The 15,667-nt window shown below is 43.4% G+C and overlaps 3 protein-coding genes across 4 annotated transcripts in view; 1 reads left to right on the top strand and 2 right to left on the bottom strand.

Annotated features, from left to right (window-relative positions):
- ube2o (ubiquitin-conjugating enzyme E2O) overlaps positions 1 to 2,391 on the bottom strand; it is a 39,249-nt gene extending 36,858 nt beyond the window's left edge. Inside the window, exon 1 of the mRNA XM_064323442.1 lies at positions 1,795 to 2,391. Coding sequence (XP_064179512.1) covers positions 1,795 to 2,214 — 420 coding nt within the window. The 5' untranslated portion in view covers positions 2,215 to 2,391. The remainder of the gene's footprint in view (positions 1 to 1,794) is intronic.
- A 4,151-nt stretch (positions 2,392 to 6,542) lies between these two features.
- aanat1 (arylalkylamine N-acetyltransferase 1) lies at positions 6,543 to 10,967 on the top strand. Its single transcript, XM_064324299.1, has 3 exons — positions 6,543 to 6,838; positions 8,411 to 8,565; positions 8,933 to 10,967. Exons 1-3 carry the CDS (start codon positions 6,712 to 6,714, stop codon positions 9,236 to 9,238), a joined length of 588 nt encoding a protein of 195 aa, XP_064180369.1. The 5' UTR covers positions 6,543 to 6,711; the 3' UTR covers positions 9,239 to 10,967.
- A 478-nt stretch (positions 10,968 to 11,445) lies between these two features.
- The window catches only part of LOC135249051 (inactive rhomboid protein 2-like), a 43,269-nt gene continuing 39,047 nt past the window's right edge, over positions 11,446 to 15,667 (bottom strand). For both annotated transcript variants that reach the window (XM_064324295.1, XM_064324294.1), the window contains one exon: positions 11,446 to 14,215. In XM_064324295.1, coding sequence (XP_064180365.1) covers positions 13,796 to 14,215 — 420 coding nt within the window. In that variant the 3' untranslated portion in view covers positions 11,446 to 13,795. The remainder of the gene's footprint in view (positions 14,216 to 15,667) is intronic.

Here is a 15,667-nt window from a genome sequence, read left to right as displayed (position 1 = left end):
CTGACAAGTCTATTTTGATTCCAAGAAAAAAAAAATTCAAACTTACCAGAAATATGCAAATATATAAAATGCCTGTAAACTATACCATCGCAGCTCATAGGCACATAAAGGACCCATTCATTGTAATAGAACAAGCTGACACATAGCAAGGTCTTCAGCATGTTCACAACAATTAGGCCTGGTCATAGGGAACTCGGACCTACTCAAATCATCTTTCAGACATCAATTAAGCACTTCAGCAATTAAAGTCGGATTTAACCATAAAGGCGATGACGTCTCATGTCCTCTCACTGACGCCCTTCTGTACAGGCCTCAAAAGAGGGCGATATTGGCCTAAACCGCGACTCGCTGGTCTCACCCATAGACTGACTCTCACCAGACCCGCAGAGCCAGCCATTCTCCCACCCCACAAACACGCACCACTGACTGCAGTGAGCTATTATTCTCACCGCACATAAAGGGTCCAAGACCACCTAACTCAACCAACACAATACTACAATCAACTAGAACTTTTCACATTTACCACACAAGACAAAGAACAACACAATGCAGATTTTTTTTTTAAAGAGCATCTTCTAGAACCAGGCAGGTTGTTTTATAAACGTGTCCAGTGTCCTCGCTGATTCCCCCTCCCCACCGCTGCAGAGCACATTTATGTCAATATCGCCACTGTATTAGCAAAGACACCGCTAGCGTTCCCACCGCACTGACTTGCAACCATTGTTCTTAAATCTGGGAAGATGTCAGAGCATTGGACTGCACCCCCTCAAAACCCAGTTAGCAAGCGGTTCAAATTTATTTTATTTCCCTCCCTAAAGCATTTATCGTTGGAAAAATAACAATGACACGGGAACAACTTACGATACAGTACTTCAGTAGAACTAAGGTTCAGTTTTGACAATTGCTTGACAGTTTAAAGGAAATATGCTAACAGCAGCAGCTGCTCAGATTCTGAATAAGGCTAATAGCTCAATTAGCTAGCTTGCGACTTTATTCGCGTAAAACTTGGCGTTCCTGCAAGACGTAGCTAGCCGCCCTGACACCTCAGTCAACATTAATGATAACATTAGAAAACCGAATGAGCATTTTACTGTAGCTAAATGAAACTGGCCGTTCAGTCCTGTTGCATTATGATGAGCTTGATACGCGAATCATCCTCACAATAGCAAGCTGGCTAGCTACGATCGCTAGCTAGCAAAGTAGCAACAAACAATCTGCTGCAGTCTATAATCTTAGATAAAGCTAACACGCTAGTTATTTGACCAGCTAGTCTGTATATTTCCATTTTCAATTGACATGGTCCGCCAATAATGTGCATGAGTAGACAATTTAACAAAGGGCCATTCAGTCCCACTTCCAATACCAGTCAGTCCACCCATTCATTCATCTATCCACCCATTCAAAATGTTCATACGACAGGCGTGCGTTGAATTAGCCAGCTAACCGATAGGCAAAGCTCCCATTATGAACAGGCCAATTTGACTTCGTTTAACGTTAGCTAACAAACTGGGACCATAACTGCACGTTTCTGCCATTGCAACAAAACAAACGTTAGCTTTACTGGGGCTCTAAATACTCAAAGTCAAAATGTAATCAGTTAGCTTTCCTACTCTGACATCATATCATTGTGGCTTGCTAGGTACTGATTTAGCCAGCTAGCCTGCAAGCAACCTGTATATCCAGGAACAGATTTCCAGGGAAACAATGAGATCTCGCCACTTATTGGACTTGCTAGCTATACCAATGTCTGACCAGCTCCTGTCGATAACTCAATCAATAGAATAGGCGAACTACCTTCGTTTCCCGAATGTCTTGCTTTCCTCCTTCAGGGTACCACTGCACCCGAACATAGCCTCTTCCGAGAGGCCGAGCCCGAGCGTCAGCCGCCCCACTCTCGGTGTCAGAGCTGCCAGCGATACCACCACCTCCCCCGCCGCCGCCACCTCCACCTCCGCCATCACCATCGAGGTCCGAATCGGAATCAAAATCCTCCTCGCCGTGGATCATTCTGACAAGGCCGAACCGGACCGAACCACGATACCGACCGGACACCAGATCATGAGAGAAAAGGAGTCGCTGTGAGCCGCCTGCGGAGGGAGATAGCGCCATGGAGGGAGGCTCGGAACCCGGACTGACTGCCGGAGAAAGGGCTGGGGTGGGAGATGAGGATGCTGCGTCTGTTGCCGATACTCCCGATGCTACGGGCTCCGCCATCGTTGCTGTTGTCAGGGAATGAGAAAGAGCGAGAGGGATGGGGAAGAAAAAATAGAAAGAGAAACCTGTAACCAGGCACCCGCACGTGTTTACGTCGACACGTAAGCGCTGCGTATCGTTTCGGCGGCAGAAAAGTAGCAAGCTGCTTGTTCAGATATGTGACCACAGCGCATGTAGCTAGCGTGCTAGCTATCTAGCTGTAGTGTAGCCTACCAAGTACATGTGACATGTCACCTATTTATTTTCCGTTTCAGTTACACATTACCGTTTTATTTCATAATGCAACAGCTGACTTTAAATGTCCACATAAGCTACAATGCATTAAGGCATGACTATTATCTTATCGGGTTCTGTTAAACACAATGTATGAATGATACATTAACATTCAGTGTCTATATTGAGTGGTGACTAGCCTATAACATCATTTTTAAGCTTGATTAACTTTTGAACTACTAGTTGCAGTCTTAACGAAAAACATCCTACATTTGACATGAGCCCGTTCACATGGCGCAGCAAAATGGGAATTATTTTGCACAAAGCTAATATTTGGCCACATGGTGTCAGTATTGGAATACTGATGAAATGGTTTACGACGGATTAATTTATTTATGTTACATTTTGTCTAAAGATCTGAAACCATTATATGCTCATATGCAATATCTGAGTGAATCAGGAAGGGGGGGAAATATTTTTTATGGTAGGCTACTGTATGCCCAAAACAGAAAAATTTTTGGAGCCATGATTTCCTGGAGTTCATGGTATATCTGACTTCAGCTATTAGACAAAGGGAACCTGAGTGAATACGAAACACATTTGAAAAATTATTTCAATCATTTAATGAAAAAGGTTATAAAACACCCATATTGCTTATGTGATTGACTCCTTAAACTTCATAACTGGTTGCATCACCTTTAGCAGCAATAACTACAACCAAATGCTTCCTATAATTTGATATCAGTCTTTCACATTGTTGTGAAGGAATTTTAGCCCACTCTTCTTTGTAGACCAGTTTTAATTCTGGCAAAATGGTACGTTTTAGAGCATGAACTGCTTGTTTCAGGTCCTGCAACAACATCTCTATTTGGGATCAAGTCAGGACTTTGACTAGGCTACTCGAAAACTTTCATTTTGTTTATCTTCTGCAATTAAAATGTCTTGCTTTTGTGTTTTGAATCATTGTCTTGCTGAATAACCTGATTACACTTCAGCTTCAGCTCCTGGCCAGATAACTGGACATTCTCTTTAAGAATTTTCTGGTACAAAGCAGGATTCATGGTTCCTTCAATAATGCCAAGTCATCCAGTTCTCAAGGCAGCAAAGCATCCCAACACCATCACACTACCACCACCATGTTTGACTGTTGGCATGATGTTCTTTCTGCAAAAACTTAAAGCTGTATTTGCTTTAGGCCAAACATAATGGGATTATCCATGTTGCCCAGAAAGTTCCACTTTCAAGTCATCTGTCCATAGAACATTTTCCAAAAAGGCTTGAGGACCGTCCAGGTGCTTTTTTTTTTTTACAAATGTCAGCTGAGCATTGATATTTCTCTTGGTTAGCAGTGGCACCTTGCTGCTCTTCCATGAATCCCACTTTTGCCCAATCTCTTACTTATTGTGGAGTCATGAACACTGACCTTAGCCAAGGCTAGAGAGGCCTGCACTTATTTGGATGTTCTTCTGGGATCTTTTGTGACTTCCAGGATGAATTGTTGCTGCATCCTTGGATAAATTTTTCCAGGCTGGCCACTCCTGGGAAAGTTCACCACTGCTCCAAGTGTTCTACATCTGTAGATAATGGCTCTTGCGGAGCCTTAGAAATGGCTTTGTAACCCTTTCCAGATGGATATATTTCAAGAACTTCAGGAATTTCCTTTGATCGTGGCATAGCGTGCTTGTAGAAACTTTGTGGTGACTACTTCACTCATCTTTTTTAAAAATTTTATGGCAGTTCAAAAAGTCAAAGTCAAACCTGTTGAATTTAAATATTCTAATTGAAATGTTATATGTTTGTCTCCTGCTCGTAGTCAACAGTGTTTAAATTTAGTTTTGCCACCACTTCAAGCAGATTGGCTTCTTAATCTTACTCTCAGTCTGAGATATTTATTGCAACTGCAGACTACATGAATTACTGTTTATTGTTACCCAAAATAAGAGAATCTTCTGTCTGCATGTTTATTCATCAAGAAAAGAGGAACATTTAGACATTTAGTCCTAACCTTAATCAGGCGATCACATTGTCCTTCTTCCTGTTCCCCCCTCCAGGTCTTGTATTCCCCACCAAAGGATTAATGACTACCCTTACTTTCCCTGATCCATTCTTCTCGCCAACTATTTTTAGTTTTATATTAAACTACTTCTTTAACCTCTGCTTTACTGATTTTTGCATCCATCTGTATACTGTCTGTCTTCAATGCCTTATTTTGCTATTTCATCTGCTTCCCCATTCCCCCAGAACTCCACCGTGAGCAGGTATCCTCACAAACCCAACAACTGGTCCTAATCTTTGGATTCAGAACAGTGACTGAAGGATCTCAAATAAAAACATCCTGTCTGCAATTGGAATTAAAAGACACTCCACACTCATTAATGCTGCATACGAAGCCAGAAAAGATGACCACCCTCTCAGGTCCAACTTCCTCTACCCATTACGAAGCAGTCACCATAGGCCTCAATTCACTTGAAAATACAGACAATTCATTTGATAATCTTTTGGCTTCCTTAATATTTTTTTTTTGTTAAGCTTCCGAACTCAAGGATGACAAAATCTGCTGAAACTCTTCCTAAAGTAGGGTCTTTCGCGAGTACTTAATTCTTATGGTAATTGGTTCAATATGAATGAACGTATCGACCGCGAGTGCACTACGCGCGTATTACGCGCGTAACTGAAGCGTAGTTGAAGTACTGTTATTACAACGGCAGCGGGCGACGTCGTCTCCACCAGATGCGAACGCGTCGCGTTTCTGAAACTATGTTTTATTAAATTTTATTAGGTATGAAACATATTTCATTCAATTTCTTAAATTTCCCTGAATACGTCCATACCAAACATGTCAAGGGGATGTAATATTATGGTGCAGTTGTCATGAAAATACCCTTTTGTTAAATAATGAAAACGTGCATGGTTTGTAAGGTTTTACGAGGTTTGTCAATATTAGAAACAGACGGTTTAGAGTCCAGATCCAGAAAAGAAATAAAAAGTGTAGTGGCAGAGGGGCCCACATAAGGGCACTGTGGTACTGTCAAGAGTAGTTGCCCCACCATTTTGCCAGAGGCCTGATGATCTTTTCACCCTTAATGGCCCCAAAACACACACACCCACAACCATAGACAAAGAAACTAGTTCTCAGTCTTGTCCAGAGGGTAACATTCCAGAGACCCAATGGCCTGCTCATCCAGAGTCCCAGCCCCCAGGCTCATTCAAATACCAGCCTTTTCTGGGTCCCAGTTTGACTCCCTTCTACAAGTGTTTGATACATTTTTTTCATCAAAGAGATGAAATAATTTTCAAAATGTGTTTAGTGTTTACTCTTGTTTAGAGTTTAGTCTTCTGGAGTAGTTATCTACTGCACCCGCTGGAGAGTGAGTTTTGTCCATTCTTCGCAGATTTGCTCCAGATTTTTTAAGTTTGGTAGGATGACGCTTCTGGACTGCAATTCTCCCACAAATTTGTGCCACAAATTCTTGATAGGATTGAGATCAGGACTTTGGCCAGGCCAGGACATAAACCTTTTTTGCTCTTGAGCAACTCCAGTGTTGCTTTGGCCTTGAACGGATAGTGAGGATCTCAGTCTTGTTATAGAAGGATAAAGCAGTATTTCCCTGCATTTGGGTCCATCCATTCTTCCTTCCCAGTTTTAACAAGATGCCCAGTCCCTGTTGACGAAAAGCGTCTGAAGGGTCAGAATAGTTTTTGTAAAGCATTGTATTTTCTTACATTAAACATTGCTTATGAAATTTAAATGGTTGCGTTTCTATAACTTCCCTAAACTGTTTTTAGTAGTGCCGGACATTTCATATCATAGCAAGCATATGTTCCGCTGGACGACTTCGAGCCAATAAGTTAGCTTGTCTGTAATAGCCCAGCTGGAAATATCCCAAGAAAATAATAACAGTGAATAAAACGACTACGAGTTTTTGGTTAATTACAGACCACGTCCACCCTCCCTCCCCCTCTCGCTGTGAAATATGCAATTCCAAACACCATTAAACAATTTATGCAAATATGTTTTTGTCTGACGCCTGCACTACTCTTGTGCAACCTGTTGTGGGCCAGTGACTAATGGTACTTACGGGCAAATCGCTAGGAGACAACAGTATAAATAAGCTAGACAGGCTGTCTCTGACCCCACTTGGTTTTACGCACTGCCTTTGATGACTAGAAGCGCCGGAACAAGAGCGTAAAAACTTCCTAAAAGAAAATAATAAAGCATAAAGTTAAACTCTAAACGACAAAAAATATATATATTTCTGTGTTGGGAAGGAATTTTCACAAAAAATGTCAGTGGTGAGCGCTCTGCCTTTCCTCAAGCCCGGCCGCCAGCGCCGGCACACACTCCCGGCTAGCGAGTTCCGCTCGCTTAGCCCAGAGGACGCTATCAGCGTGTTCGAAATCGAGAGGGAAGGTAAGCAACTGGACGTTCTATCAAAAATAACTTTTTTTTTTGTCCTTAATTGATATCGAACTTTTTGCTGTTTGTTTGTTTGTTTGTTTAACCAAATGCGGATATAGATATTTACAAGCTATTGCAGACGAAGGCATGCTTTTAATAATGCTAATAATGTGGTTTGCTGTTTGTTAGAGCCCTGTAGCAGGTGTCTGAAACCCTGGTCCTGGAGAGCCACTTAGATCTGGTTACTGTTTGCACCTTTAAATCGGCACCCAATTCAGACCCAAGTAGCCAGTTTGACTGTCATCAACTGCTCTAATTGATTAGTTAATGCAGAGAAACAACAGAAACCTGCTCTCCAGGATTATGGTTGCAGACTCCTGCCCCTTAGCTGTTGATTTCAAATTCCGACCTGGTCATCTGTGAATACTGGTTTTCATTCCGGCAACAACAGCAATCCCAGATTTTGATCAGTTATAAATCTCTGCAATATAGCACAGTGTGAATGACCTAGGATTTTTATTCATGGAATGCGTAGCCATTTCAGGTATAATACGGGGTTTAAGAGGGTAAGTCCCTCAACATGAAAAGCGTATTAAGAAAATTCACAGCTTGTTAAAATTCTGGTATTGCAATTATGGTTGGAACGAAACTCAGCATACAGGGTCCCCTGGGAACAAGTTTGAACACCGCTGCCCTATAGCCATAAACAAGTAGTTCTGCCGTTAATGGTTCATTTGAACCGAAATTGTGTAAAAACTTTTTTTAAAGTTCTTTTTCTATTTCTAAATTTAACGCGAAACATTGTCCTACATTGCAAAGTAAGTTTTATTAAAGCATATTAAGTGTATTTTTAGTATTTGACAAATGTTTAAGTATAAATAATCAAACAACCGTTGTGGATAGTCTTTCTTAAACTGCTACAGGAAATTACCTACGTTATAGTTTCACTAGCGTTCTGCAGCCGAAGTAGTTTGGATTTAATATTGACTGGCGTGCCGCTTTAACCTGTTTTTATTTTTTATTTATCAGCGTATAATCGTTTGGGCTATTTTAAAACAGAAACCTTTAATCGTATACGTACATATCCTATAGATTACCTCACTATATATTACTGTACAAATTAATTATTAGCATATGTGATGATCAAATATAGGCTATATTGCTCTATCTAAAATGTCGGGTAACGGCATGATAATGTAGCGAAAACGGTTTTTAAATCCTTGCCCGTCAGGTGTTCCGTTCACGTTTATTAATATGCCGAAATGTTTAATGTTTCCTGCATAAAGTCGACGTAAATGCATGGCCCCCTTGAGCTTCAACCGTCTCCGCGCAAAACAATAATTCAGGGGGTTCTTCGGCTAAATTCCGAAAGACCCATTTGGACCTTCAGCCATGCCCCCAAGAAACTGAGCTCCTGCGCAGTTTAATACAGGGATCACCTTAGTGCGCCAGCCTACCGGTAAGAGGAACGTGTAGGCTACTGCGATGTCGCACACGTTTCTGGCTAAGCTAAAGAGAAATATGAATCGAGCTGAATTTTGTCGTGTTAAATTCAGTCTTTCTGTCTCTCCCCCCCCCCTTTAGCGTTCATTTCTGTGTCAGGAGAGTGCCCGCTTCACCTTGACGAGGTGCGTCATTTCCTCACTCTGTGCCCCGAGCTGTCCCTCGGCTGGTTCGAGGAGGGGCGACTGGTGGCTTTCATCATCGGATCGCTGTGGGACCAGGATAAGCTAAACGTGGTAATTATGATTTTTTCAAGATGCGGGGGTTCATCTAGTGAAGTTAGTCAACTGCCGAACTTCAGTTGGCACCTGTTTACTTTTATTCAACACTTGAGATGTGAGGAACCTAACATTTCTTTTTCAAATTTCAGTTTTCCTTTTTTTTAAAATTTTTTTTTTTACATCCAGCATTTTCAGAAGCCACAATAAATAAACACGATGGCGGAAGTCTGACCGGAACTTCCATGGTTTTTTTTTTTAAAGGGGATATTAAAACGAGCAGTTTACTCTTTTTACTGGTACTGACTGAAATAAGTGCTTTATTAAGTCCTGTACAGTAACAACTGTCTCTTGTATTCTCCCCCAAACCCCCCCCCCCCCCAAGGATGCGCTGACCTTGCACAAGCCCCACGGCACCACCGTGCACATCCACGTGCTGGCGGTGCACCGCACCTTCCGGCAGCAGGGCAAGGGCTCCATCCTGATGTGGCGCTACCTGCAGTACCTGCGCTGCCTGCCCTACGTGCGCCGCGCCGTGCTCATGTGCGAGGACTTCCTGGTGCCCTTCTACCACAAATCCGGCTTCAAGGTGCTGGGGCCCTCGGACATCACCGTGGGGCCCCTGACCTTCGTCGAGATGCATTACCCCGTGCGAGGCCACGCCTTCATGCGACGCAACAGCGGCTGCTGAACGACACCCCCCCCCCACCACCACCACCCCGCCACGCCCCCCCCCCCCCCCGTCCGGGACCCGATCCGCACGCGTCTCAAGGCGAACAGAGCGGGAGGAGACCGTGACTCAATTTTGGGGAACGTACAGTCCGGGGAACGTACAGCTTCTTGTTGCCGTGGGCTACAGTAGTGTATATGTGTGTTTGTGTTTGTGTGTGTGTGTGGGGCTAGCTATTTCTCGGTGTTGGGCAGTAGAGTATGTCTTTATGCCTTGTGGATGTTACGGAAGTTAGATGACCCCCCAACAGAGACAGGAATGGCTCTTCCTAGCTCTTCACATGTATTAAATTTGTTGCTGCTTCATGCTGCTTAACTTATCCCATCACTAGGCAGTCCAGTTCCTCACCCAATCATAATAAAGTATCTTCAGTTTATTCATAATATTAGAGATCCTCGTTACTCTGGGTAATACTTAAAGGTATAAAAGTAGTTATTTCATTATTGTATCATATAACAATCTTTTTTTATACGCACAAAATTCTGTTTATTTCCCCCCCCCCCCTCCAAAATATGTCCTTTAAAAAATAATTTTTTAATTTAAATTACATTTTTAATTATTTTTTTAAAATACTGTAGATGTTAGGTGTGTCCTCAGGACAGGCAGGCAGTTGGGGCAGAACCAGGCTTTTTCATACACGAGCCTTGTATGCGCCTTTGTTTTCAGACGCACGGGGTCACCCAGCTTTTGTCCCCCTGTTCCCTTCCTGTAGCTGCTCTGGTTGTTGTGTATTTAATGCAAACATTAAAGAGGAATCAAGTTCACGTCCCCTTTCACTGTGGTCTCTTGTGATCCAAGGAGCAAGGAAGGACACCGAGCGCCTGCCTGTGCTGGCAGAAGAGCTCAGGGGTTGGACTACGTGCTCAGGGCGATTTCCTGAAAAACTGGACTTTTAAAATGTTTTGTTTTTTCCCCCTCCCTTCCCCCCCATCACAGCTGTTTTTGTTTGCATGTCTTTTGTATGTAAGCACTGGGTAGCCAGCTGAGCTGTAAAGTCGGGTGCAGAGGGTGTCAGGTTTTCCAAAATGGCTTTCTGCTTCCTTCATCAACATTTGCTTTTCACTGCAGTTTTCATTATCCATGTGAAATGCAGACAACAAAAAAAAAATGACTTCAGTTGGATTATTTGCCGTGTCTCTTTGTACTTTGACCGGGACATGGGTAAGGCTGGCACAAGGAACATCGTGCTCACCACTGAAGCAGCTCAAGAAGCAGACCTGGTGTTTATACCGTAGTTTGAGAGCTTAAAGAAGCACAGTGACCATTTTGTCTGAGTTTGTAGATGCTACAATGTAGTCGTCGTCGTAGGGCTTACAAGTGCATCTGTTTATTAACTGGGGATTATTTTGTATGCGTTTGCTATGCAAGGTTCAAAATGAAATTCAGTAGACCTATACTCATAAGCTCTTCAAAATGAATAGCAAGAACAATCTGGATTTGAGTATTTTATGGAGAAGAGAGAAATCAGTGACTGGAGTGTGACTTCAGTCTTTTCTGTGATCAGTTTTCCCATGTGTTCTTTTCTGATGATGGTTTCCACCTGATAACCCTTATCCAACATACCTATAAGCTTCCCTTGCCTTTCCAGTAGATATCCTCCACCTCTACCTCCAGCGAGTCTTGAATCAAGACAAATACATTTTATATATTTTTTTTGTAAATGGAAGAATAAAGAACTTTATTTTTTAAACATTTCTGATTTTCTTTGACTATTTCCCTTTAGAGAATAGACAGACATGTTATGGATGGTTACTGCTGTAGGTGCATGCAAATTTCCAAATGACAGACCAAGACAGCAGTTTGTTATTCAGTTGACAGTCAACGGAATTGTGACCCAAAGATGGGAGTTTACCTCAGTGAAATGTTGTAAGGACAAGGAAAACTTCATCTGCTGGCACTGAACATGCACACAGGTTGAGAAAACTGGCTGTCTGCTTCTGAAAATACCTGCAGCTAAGAGGGTGTTTCAGTGTGTAATTTGGCTGGGCTGTAAATCATTTGAAATTCTGATCAATTAGGTGGTATTTGATACTTTCATGGTCTGTTAAACCAAGCTGAAACTATGGCAGAAGCATAAACATATGACTGGAAATATCAGGATGAATGGCTGGAGTTTTGACAGAGCTGTGTGTGGAGAATACAAGAGCAGAATACAAGAGCAGAAAAGGTTTATTTTAAAGTAAATAGTGGTTTATTTTCATACAAATCAATGATTAAAATGACCTGCACAAAATATAAGGTCAACTCAGGAAAAAAAAAAGTTAGGCTACAACAAGTAACATCCCTTTTTTGTTCAAATAAATATTTTTTGGTCCAATTTCAAATACACAAATATAATCAATGAACATACAACTAGAAATCCATTAGAAAACCATAACTGAGTTCAACTGACATTGTAAAATCCAAAATTGAATTTGCAGAAGGCACAGCATTCTCCCCAGTCAGAGAGGGAAAGGCACGGGGCTGGTGCTCAACTCAGGAGCCTGCATCTTAGTGCTGATGATGGACCGCGGTAATAAAGTCTTTGTAGAAAGATACATGTAAAAAAAAAAATGCGAGCTCGACGCCAGTTATGAAGCTGTACAGTACCTTAAACACCTAATCCCTGTCTTGAGTGTTCTGCTCTGCAGTGTGTGCGAGTGAAGTCCGACTGCCATGCGCAAAGGCTCACAGTGTCAGTCCTCCTCAATTAGGGTTTAATCCATTTCACAGTCACCTTTTTTCAGCGCTTAAGCCAGACGCCGCTAATCCGCTAGCACAGGAGGAAACGCGCGAGACGGCGCCGCGCGAGCACCTCAGCTGTTCAACAGCAACAGTCGCAACGGGGAGCGAGCAATGTGAAACTTGCTGTGTATCAGCGCGCGAAACTTAAAAGTAGTGGAATGACCGCAACAAGATTTTCTGCTCAAGCCATGGCATCCATTCAAGTGGGTATATCGAACACGTAATTCACTGTAATTCCACGTGAACTAACGTTTCCTGCGGTACGTTACGTTAGCCGGCTAGCTGCTGATCAAGCTCACACATATTGGGTGGTAACGTAAACACGTCAGTCTTAAGCAGATGCTAACACCCTGGAGCGCTGTCCAGCATAAACCATGCGGTTGATGGAAATATCCCTGTTTCACCCTCTCAGATATTGAAAGGGGAGTCAAAATAAAAACAAATGAGGGAGGAAATGGTTTTAAACAGTCGTTCAGTCAGTCCGCGAGTCGCACAAAAATGGCGCACTCTGAGTCTAACATGTAAGAAGTGACAGTTTAGGAGACATTCATCAGCTTCTCTTCCTATGTTTCTTGAGACCACAGACACTGTTATAAAAGTAATAAGCAACAAAATCTCATGATTGTTTTCATCTTAAGCATTTATGACGAAGGTTATTAAAAGTACACATTAATCATCTTATGATCATGCTTAATAACATGTTTATATCTCAGCAAAAAAATTAAAAAATAATAATTATAACAAAAACCCTAAGCTAACCCAACATGATTTTGTTTTGATTCAACATACAAGATTGTTGAGTTCGAACCAGCCTTTGTTGGTAATTCTGGAAATGCAAAGACCAAAAACGAATGGAAAAACATAGAAAAAAGTGTTTAGTGTTAAAAATGATTGAAAATCCAGTGTTTTTTTATTTTATTTTTTTAAAGCACGAAAATAGAGCAGGGGTGGGTAGGCAACCCTGGCTCCGGAGTGCCAGAGATGGTCCTGGTTTTTGCTCCAGCCAAACCTATGAGCAGGAGCGGAAAGTCCAGAAAGTCAGAAAGTAAAAGTCCTGCCGTGTGTTTCTTCCACCCATGAACTCAGCCCAGCTGATTTCATTGATTAGGCCTGCCTCCTGGCTGAAGAACTGCGCTAAGTAGCAAATGATGGAAGAAAAAATACTGGGGAGGGCTTTTTAATTTCTGAACCTGGATTTTCCACCTCTGCCTATAACTACATACCTGGATTCAATATAATGAAATCAGGTTTAATAGTGCATGCAGGTGACCATGAACTGGAGGCACTCAGCATTTTATCTTTCAGAATACCCAGGCTCAGACTTTTAACCAATCCATCAACCTCTCGAGGTCAGGGTCAGGCTCAGGCTCAGGCGGAACAAAAACCAGAAACGTCACTGGCACCACCAGCCCCGTGAAACAGAACGAAGAGGAGACTCGGACATTGGCGACGTACGTTCCCTTCAGGATTCTGCAGGAGTTGCGGGAATCTACGCAAACCAAACAAAACACAGCGTGCGGCTGGCTGGAGTCCTTCAGACAGAAGCTCGGCAGCCCACAAAAGGACGCGCTGCCTCTCCGGACGCGCTGGCCCCCCTGCGGTCGTACCGCGTGCGGGCGTTCAGCCTCTTAAACTAGTGTCACGTCACGGTGGCTCATTCGATGAAGTCGGAAGTCCTAGCACGGGCACCCATGATGACTGTGCGTTAACAGCCCAGCCACAGGCGCCTTCTTCCCTTTCGCGCCTGCATCTCAGACCGCGGCGCCGCTGGTCTCCTGACGGGCGTCCGGGGCGCTAGTGCACGACGTGGTCGATGTCGTACTTCTCGCAGAACTTGCTGGTGAAGGGCAGGCAGGTGAGGTGCTCCAGCCAGTGCCAGTGGATGGGGTAAATGTAAAACCAGACCACCAGGGAGGACAGCAGGCCCAGGTAGACCAGCAGGGAGAGCAGGATGAGGAAGCGCTTGCGGTACTTGTCGAAGGTGCCGAAGGTGACGTAGGGCAGGAAGGCGAAGGACAGCAGCAGGCCGCCGAGGAAGCCGAAGATGTGGGCGATGTTGTCGATCCAGGGCAGCATGCCGCACATGAAGAGGAAGAGCACGATGCCCACCAGCTTCAGGAAGGCCTTCCAGGGCTTCTCCAGCATCTGCCAGCCCTGAAACAGCTCCACGAACAGGCAGGCCAGCAGCCCGAACTGAGAGCCCGCCGGCCCCACCTGCAACAGGCCACAGGTCAGAGGTCAGAGGTCAGAGGTCAAGCTTCCATCAAACACAGCATCTGACCCGAAACTGAGCCCGTCATTTTTTTTTGAAAGCTAAAGGTCTAAACATACTGCAACAGAAAACAACACACAGGCAAATCAATAGGAAAAACACACAAGTACGAAGGCACAAAAAAAAAAAACCTTTCTGGTTTTAAGCCCCCACCCTCTTAATGAATGAATGTACAATGAATGAATTCCCATCCTGGGTACGTGCTGTACTCGAGAGAGAGAGAGAGAGAGAGTGAAAATAATAACAGTGTTTCAGCTGATGCCACCGACTCCCCCCATTGTTCATTGGGCTGACATATTATGCTGGATATTTGGAGTGAATAATGAACAGGGATGTGTGTGGAGGAGACTCTCCTGATGTCATAATGCAGTGCTGATAGCATCGGGGGGGGGGGGGGGGGCACCAGTAACGAGAGCAGGGCTGTAATTACTGCCTGTGAGACACAGCTGAGTGTGTGTGTGAGGTCACGGGGCGAAATGGGACGCAGGTGGCGACCAGCCGTACATGCGCAACGGCAAAGGCTGCGTGTGGGGTGCGGAGAGAGGAGAGCGACTCACAATGCTAATGCAGGCAGTTCGGAACGGCTATCCATTCCTCACCCCCCCACCCCACCCCCCACCCCGAGGGTCAAAGTGCAAGTGCCGATCGTGACGCGTTCGCTGGGCACCGCTGCAATTTCACAAACGGGGGGCTATAATTACATCCATTATCCTTCGCTTTGCGTTCATAATTTCCTGGGTGCTATGAATGAAATCCGTCACTGTAATCACCGCCAGTGGGAAATAAGCTTGTGCTTGAGGCACTATCGGTTGTCCCTTTGAAGCCACACTTATCCCCATTGACTGATTTTTAAAAAGCCTCGCTGTAATAATATGGACACTGTGTCGTAGGAGGTGCCAACCTTCATGTAATATTTTAAAACCAGATATTCATACAAGGTCCCCAGGGAAAATATGTATTATGATGAAATAGCAGCAATCTCTCATTTCCTGTCTTGTATATCAATTGCTTTGTGAAATGCTTTACACAGACTTTTAGCATGTCAAATTAAACACCTTTGTTTAAAAGGTGTAACAAAGTACACCTTTGTACTTTGTTACACCTTTTGTAACAAAGTACAAGCGCACACCTGCAGCAGTAGTTGTAGTGTATTTCAAGGTCAGTGCAGCAAAATTGTAGAGCCAACATGTATTAAATATTTTTAAAAATCACATATAGTGGAAATCATAAAGCTTCATACAAAAATATCATGTCATGTTTGTTATTTATTACCTTTGAAGGAATATTACTGTGAACTCAAGTCAACATTTCAAGGGTGTGGAAACGAATGTTGTTCATTGTGTTTATAGCACCGATTCAGCTGGAATTTGTTTTCTGGGAGATGTAACATGTCC

The sequence above is a fragment of the Anguilla rostrata genome, chromosome 2 (genome assembly GCF_018555375.3).
Source record: "Anguilla rostrata isolate EN2019 chromosome 2, ASM1855537v3, whole genome shotgun sequence".
In the NCBI taxonomy this organism is placed as follows: Eukaryota; Metazoa; Chordata; class Actinopteri; order Anguilliformes; family Anguillidae; genus Anguilla; species Anguilla rostrata.
The sequence above is the reverse complement of the archived record's forward strand: the minus strand, read 5'-3'. Positions and strand labels throughout refer to the sequence as shown.

Coding starts and splice junctions, on each gene's coding strand:
- aanat1 (XM_064324299.1), top strand. CDS start 6,712: ATGTCAGTGGTGAGCGCTCTGCCTTTCCTCAAGCCCGGCCGCCAGCGC. Junction 6,839..8,410: donor GTTCGAAATCGAGAGGGAAG/GTAAGCAACTGG, acceptor CCCCCCCTTTAG/CGTTCATTTCTGTGTCAGGA. Junction 8,566..8,932: donor ACCAGGATAAGCTAAACGTG/GTAATTATGATT, acceptor CCCCCCCCCAAG/GATGCGCTGACCTTGCACAA.